The 7,368-nt window shown below is 41.3% G+C and overlaps 1 protein-coding gene across 1 annotated transcript in view; it reads right to left on the bottom strand.

Moving 5' to 3' along the window:
- Nucleotides 1-3,617: 3,617 nt before the first annotated feature.
- Nucleotides 3,618-7,368, bottom strand: part of trim45 (tripartite motif containing 45) — a 37,398-nt gene continuing 33,647 nt past the window's right edge. Inside the window, exons 5-8 of the mRNA XM_005949896.2 lie at nt 7,235-7,364; nt 6,329-6,443; nt 5,054-5,180; nt 3,618-4,417 (exon numbers count right to left, since the gene is read on the bottom strand). Of these exons, the coding sequence (XP_005949958.1) occupies nt 4,263-4,417; nt 5,054-5,180; nt 6,329-6,443; nt 7,235-7,364 (527 nt within the window). The 3' untranslated portion in view covers nt 3,618-4,262. The remainder of the gene's footprint in view (nt 4,418-5,053; nt 5,181-6,328; nt 6,444-7,234; nt 7,365-7,368) is intronic.

Genomic DNA, 7,368 nt, shown 5'->3' with positions numbered 1-7,368 from the left:
AATCACTTGGATGCTGAAAACCTGATTCAGGCTCTGAATTTAGAGCTGAACTTTGAATCTCTCTATCTCTCAGGGTTAGAGTAACTGGCAAAGTGTGAGAACATAAAAGGCACAAAAGGTAAGAGATTAAATATGAGAAAAGATGTCTCTCAGCTGTGAGACAATATTGTACCGTGGTCACTGAGTCTCTCAATTACAAGGTACATTACTTGAGAGCTCAATGATGGGTGAAGGAGGTTTATGAGGTCTGGCACAAGTCCTTCTCAATGTGCTTCAGAGGACTGGTGAGTATCCTGCCTTTTACTGTCATTGTTCTAATTTGGTGTGAGTACGCTCAAGTTCTTTTAGATTGGGTCCACTGAAAGTACAGAGGCTGAGAAGGAGAGGAATCAATAATGACGACAGGTTTGAAGCACTTTATCATCCTTAACCCAAAGCTGCCCTCATCTAATGTGTGTGTGCATGTGTCCTTACCTGCAGTGTGCTAACATTTCCGGCCATGACTTCTCTTCCTGAGTGTTAGGATGAACATCAGGGGATCGTTCGTTTCCAAGTTGCTGTTAACCGACTGATCACTGTGTTTAATTAAGCAGTGTCACTGCTGACATCGCTGATGTAACTTCCTGTGAAGTGGCTTTTAGTGGAACAGATCCCCATTCATCAAACTTTCATAGAAAGAGAGTCAGTCTAAAAGCGCTTTAGACATTTTCCAACGATAATGCAGTATTCATCAGCTCTGCGGTAAAGACGGCTTGTGAAAATGCTGATTATGAATGATTTGTAGGAATAAAGTGTGGAAAACTTGATGTCAGACGCAGAGGATCAGGAGAATTAGTTCTGGAAGACCAGAGCAAAAAAACAACTCTCTGCTGCAATCTAGTGGTGGAAAGAGGTATTTCTATGAAGTATTTACAAAGTCAGAGAGGGCAAAGTTAAAGTTTCTAAGAGGCTTTGTGCAAACTAAGTCTTCATTTCTATTCTTATAGGAATAAATCATATTCCACTGTGTAGTGGTTAAAATGGTAAATGGCCTGCATTTGTATAGCGCTTTTCTAGTCCATAGGACCCCAAAACCACTTCACACTACATTCAGTCATTCACACACTGGCGATGGCAAGCTACATTGTAGCCACAGCTGCCCTGGCGCACTGACAGAGGCGAGGCTGCCGGACACAGGCGCCACCAGGCCCTCTGACCACCACCAGTAGGCAAACATGGGGTTAGTATCTTGCCCAAGGATATTTGGCATGCAGCCAGGGATCGAACCACCGACCTTCTGATTAGTGGCCGACCTGCTCTGCCACCTGAACTACAGCCACCCCATTAACACATTCACCTTGTATGAGAACAGCTCGAGTTTGAGACCAAGGGGAAACAACCAACCTCAGAGGATCATAAGATAATCAACCTCCAGTACCTTTGGAATTATAATCTGTAGCTTTAATTTATTCCAAAGAAGGAAATACTTTTTAAAAAAAAGAAAAAGGCAAAAAATTGGATTGAAAAAAAAGAGGTGGATGTGATCCTTTCCATACCCCTATACGTAAACAGGACACCAGGTAACAGATTAAGACAAAGAATTTGGCATAAACTTAGCTTAACGTTTTCTAAAATGACTTACAAAGATTAAATGTTAATAATGAAGCAACATGGCGCAGACCTGGCCCTCACTATAAACATAAGGTTCACACAGATTACCAAGTATTATGTTTTCAGGCCACATTTCAGACAGTTTTCATCTGGAAAGTGCCACAATATTTACAATCCTTTACAACAATAATTGGGCCATACTTACTATTTCAAATGTGGGCCACATTAGACTCACAACCTAATTAACCAGTGCACAGTAGTGGGCTACATTTGCTGTGTTAGACTACGGCCACTTCAGGGTCCCATCCAGATTACTCAAAGCTTACTGAGCCACAGCTTTTCTAAAAGTGGCCACATATGTTTTATGATAAACTGTCTACCTTTGATAAATTAAATGTAGGCATATATTTGTCTTTTTATTTGTTGCACCAGGTCCATATTAACCATTTACCACATGGGCCACTTTAGGGCACAACCAGACCACACAATCCCAAAAGCACCACATTTTCGCCAAAAACAGCCCATTGCTGCTTGAATGCATGCATTCTGTCCAGACCAGAAGGTTGTTGCTGAATCATTGCCATCCACTGCCCACCCTCCCCTGTTATCAGCCTTTGCCTTTACAATCTGCTGCACTGACCACAAAACAAAAAAGTGACCTAAGAAGCAGTAGCCCTCTAAATTAAATAATACAGATGTATTATATGCAAAACAACATATTCATTCCTAAATGATTCTATATGTAATTTTCAAAAAATAACTGAAGCATGATATAACAAGTGACAAAAAACCTCTTTATTAGATGTAAACAAGTTAAAAAAAAAAAAAAAGTAATAATAATAATACAGCACCAGGACAAGTTACCTGCTAATACACCCAGATGAATGTGTAAGTCAGAGTCTGATGGAAACACTTCCAGATCTCAGTGTGTGACAGCTTCTCTGTCATTCTGCAGATATTGGCCCACAAGTAGAAAAATTAGTTGTAAATTTCATTTTTACAACTTCATATTGAGCACATGCTACGTAAAAATCATCATGTTCCTTCCACTCAAGTGCAACATGCATGTTGCATTCTGAATACAGAAAAAGTTGCTCATTATAACGCTCAGAAGAAAAACAAGTCTGTATTCTAAGCAGTGTCTGTCTGCACCTTCATGGTCACAGTGCTTTCCAGATAAAGGCTTGAAGCTTGCAGGAGTTGAATTCCTAAAGACACTTGAGGAAAAAAACCTTTTGTTGTCGAGCAAACATATTTTTGCAGTACTTGGCAGTAGTTGTGCATATAATGATTTCCTTGTAGCTACACATAATGTTTTATTATTATTTTTTAACAAAAATGTATTTATCTACCTGATTTAATACTTAGAACTTGAGTAGGCTGTAATATGTAAATTTGTAGGAAATAGTTATGAATTATTAGTAATGCTATGTGTAATCACCTGTTTTGTGACTATTACATACAAATAATCCAGTAAAAGGCACAATTATGACTAAGTTGTTACTAATGAAGACACAGTAGGTATTGTTATAATACACAACTACTTGGAACTCAAGTAATTAGTCAATATTTATATGACAAATATTCCCGTTATTCAAAATTAATCCCTGTCTGAAATGAGCTGTTTTAGCTCCTTTCCCTCGCCCTTCAAGCTAGCTTTTCTTCTGATTGGCTACCCCTTGTAAACAGCAGGTTTGAACAGCAGGTGGGTGGGGCTGCTGTGCTCGCAGCCAGAGCCACATCCATAGGGGTATCTGCTGTCACTGACATCATGCAGAAACAAGAGTAATAAAAAACCCCTGAAGCTTGAGCTTTGGCTCACATGATCAGCTGTTAAAACATTGATCTCATTATTTAACATGTGTCCATATTTGTAACAGCACTGTAAGGAGATGCATAAAATCATTTCTTGACACATAGACTGTTGTTCCACTACCTTATACCTCATAACAGTTACAATAATAGTTACATTATTTCAGAACTGAAAGAACAAAGGAACTATAAAGAAAAATCCATCAAATTTTTTGGGGGGAAAAATAGCATTACAGTCATTTTTTGCTGTCTACACAGGCAAGGTGCCATGTAGGGAGTGGTGGTGTACCATGGCTATATTTACGAAAGTATATTTAGGATTACTTCCTCTGACTGTTTGATATAAAAAGACATAAAATATTCCACAATCTGTTGATTCTGGCTGTTCTTTTTACTGACCATTAAAATCATGAATCAAAAATTTATTTTAGCACCTCAGAACTTCCGAGCTGATTAAAAGGTTAAAAACTTGTAAACTGTCAGCTGTTGCTCCGCTTCCTTTCAGCAAGGCTTTAAGCACATTTCTGTCCTGCTGTGATCGATGCTTCTTCTTTCTCCTTTCTCCTCCAGCATGAGCATGATAAGCCAACACATAAAGGCACTTTTACAATGTGGACTACACAGAGGACTGTTAGTCTCTAGCAGCTGGCTGGATACTGTATCACATTAAGCCCGACATGCAGTGACTCTGATGTCCTGCCTCACTAGGTTACTTTCACTTCCCTTGTCTGACCTTTTCAAGTTGGTCCAAGGTTTACGCCGACAACCTCAAGGTTACTTCCCAGCAGCTCTAACCTTTCCATTTCTGCCATCTTTTTATGAAACCGCATCGTCCTGACAGGTCTCGGCTCTGCGTCGCCTCAGAGCTCCACAGTTCGCAGGTGGCTGCGAGGGGAAACGGCAGCCAGCACGCTCTGGGGCAAACACTCCGACTGCTCCGTGGTGCTGCCACAGCAAGACCAGTGAGGCTTCCCGGGATGTCCTTTATGACCATGACCGCAGCCTTTAAATCCTCCTGCAGTCAGACGGACATTCGATGGCAGATGAAATGATGAGAGACAAAATACAAAAGACTGATTTAAGCTTTTTCCTCATTCGTTGCTTACAGGCTTCTTTAGACAGAAATTTTGGAGCTGAATTATAGCAGGTGTGGATAGAATGATTACATCTGTACTTTAATTATCGCCAGCTCATATGAAAATTTGTTTTTCCAGTTTATCAGTCTGTAATAGGTCTACGTTTAACTACATTTACCACAGTGGCTTTGAACATATTTCAGAGTGTAAGTAAATGCAGAGAGAAACAATGATTTCCATAGTGACGGGAAACATTTCAGTAACAGCAACTGTCTCTATTTAACTCAAATTACACACAAAACACATGTGTGATGCTAAGGAACTATATTTCAAACACCTGCTTCTTTTATGAATCAAATAACCTGAAATATAATAGAACACAGAGAGTGTAAGGAAAGCTGGTTTAGCTTAAAAACACAAAGTGCACAGATGATGGTGCCGAGATTCTGTGAAAATCTTAACTTAATTTTGTTCTTCATCTGTGTGTTCTAGTCAACAGCACAGTGTACCCCGAAGTTTGTTCACTGTACACCTGCTCCTTCAGACAGGACATATGAAAGTTATCTGCTGCGTACCTGGCATGGTTCCCGGGCAGCCACAGCGAGCCTCTTTGGCTCCTCCGCTGGAGCAGAAGGAGCAGCAGTGAAACGTCCCTCTGTGACGCCTGAACTTCCTCTTCACATTCAGAACAAATGGAGAGCCCTGCAGAGACAGACAGCACAGAGGCAGTCAACCAGTGTCGGTTGGCACAAGAGCCGTTACAGGGATTCTTCTTGCTTAAGGACAACGTTGTGCATAATAACTTGATTTGTCAGGAGGATGTAGAGCCCTGAAGTGACGAGCTGTGCACTGCTAGCAAGGCCACGGCTCCGTCTAGCAGTCAGCTTATTATTTCAATAATTCATATCTCAGCTGTGAAACGCAGCTACTGTTTTCAAACTGTTTCGACAGCGGTTATATTTTTGTTTCAACATGTAAATATTATATAAGGAGGAAACTAATTAGACTCTGCAGGTGCCTGGCTGCGAATGGTGTGGCGTACAGGTGACTGACTCCAGTCATGGTTTCCTAGATGAGACGGGGGCTTGTCCTCGGTTTTTCTTGCTTGGCGGTTATTTTGTGTGTGTGTTTTTTGTTTTCTTTAGTGTGTGGGGTAATTCTTTCCATAGATATTTTGGGGGCAGATTTACTTACAGTGGCTATTTTTTGTGACATTCAAATGCTCTGTAGTGCTTGTAAAGCAGAGCTGAAGGCCTCTCTGTGTGCAGAGTTGGTGGACAAAGACATCCGACCTTCACAGAAGGAAGCTGCAAGGCAGCCTGAGGAGGCCACAGCAGAATAAGGGTTGCCCACGAGGCCGAACCAGGGGTGGATTCGAAGGTCGTGGAGGTTGTTGGCATCCTTGCTGCTGGTATCTGTGTGGAACCTGTGTCAGGTATATCTAGTGAACATCTTTGGGTAATCCCTTTATATAAAGGAGGTGATGGCCTGCATCTCTGTATGAGAGCGTCTGAGTTGGAGATCTCTAAATATCTAAAACTGATCACACCATTTCATGAAACTGAAGTTGATTGTCATTTCAATGTTTTCAAGTGTACAGCAACCGCACTGTGTTGGCTAAAGCAGTTTTAGCCTCTTTTGTTATAGTGTAAACTTGTAGGCAAACCCCAAGAAGTGAAAGTGTGTACCCATGTATCAACTGAAGATGGCCTTAATTATGAAACTGTGAAAAAACTGTGGCTGCTTGAGACTTGGGTAAGTTTGTTGTCCCTATCTCATTTTGTGTTCTGGCCCCTTAGAGAAACAAACCAAATTAAAACTTACAGTCTCGACACTTTAGTTTAAAATACCTTGACATGTTGGGCTTTGACACAAACCCACACAGAGTACGCTCCTGGCTGCTGTGGTGTGTATGACACACTGTAGGACCCGTCACTGTTGTCAGTCACAGTTGTCTCCACTTTACTGATGGAAAATAAAAAACATTTTATTAATAATATAAAATATCACTTTAAAACCGCAACTGATAGCACATAGATGTAAACTGCTCTCAAAACATCAGTGCTGGATTCTGAATCTGCTCATTCTGAGAGCATGGATGACCTGTCCGAGCTTTGAGTCATACTCTGATGTATATCAGCCTCTCAGTCTGAAGGTTAACTTATTTCAGACATCCAAAACACCAGTGATCACACACGTGCCTACTTTAGGTAATAACTCAAAGACATTCATGGATCAGACGGCTGTGCTGGCAGATACTAAACAGCTACTAGCCTTCCTGATATTGCTGCCCTTGTTTTCAAAGTTACACACTGTTTGATCGTGAATGTGAATAAAAATGATTCATGAGATGTTACGGAGGTCAATAAGAGTGTGCCTCTTTCAACCCAAGTAACAAAAATAGCACAGCACTCAGGCTTAGAGTACTCTGTTGACCTGTTCTGAGCAGCCGGGGGTGTCACACGGCCAAAAAAAAAAAAAAAAAAAATCTTCAACAGCCTTGACACTGAAGCTGCTGTGTGCTGGCAGCTGCACCTCCTTCTTGAGAGTTTTAAAACCTCACATCACTTCAGTCACATGATCAGTTTTTTGTTTTTTTTTCTAAATTAGGTCCTTGCTCTGGGACACTTCAGCAGTTAAGTTTCAAAAAACGTTTTTTTTTAAACTAAATGTGTCTTCTGTATGATTTGCTGAGTCAGAAATGCTCAGAGAGTTAAAATGCTGACCAAGCACGCCACACGCTGTCCCCCACTCACCAGTTTTTCTTCTCTGTGTGAACGACGCTCACGAGGACGTGCTCTCCACCTCGCGCCAACTGTTCTCCAGCTGAGTCTCGGCACACCAGGGTGAAGTGGCCCAGCTGGCCCTCCGTGCCTTCCTGCAGGCCTGT

This window comes from Haplochromis burtoni, unplaced genomic scaffold (genome assembly GCF_018398535.1).
Source record: "Haplochromis burtoni strain Fernald_Lab_line unplaced genomic scaffold, NCSU_Asbu1 Contig_714, whole genome shotgun sequence".
NCBI classification, from domain to species: domain Eukaryota; kingdom Metazoa; phylum Chordata; class Actinopteri; order Cichliformes; family Cichlidae; genus Haplochromis; species Haplochromis burtoni.
Note: the sequence above shows the minus strand (reverse complement) of the source record. Positions and strands in the feature narration are given on the sequence as shown.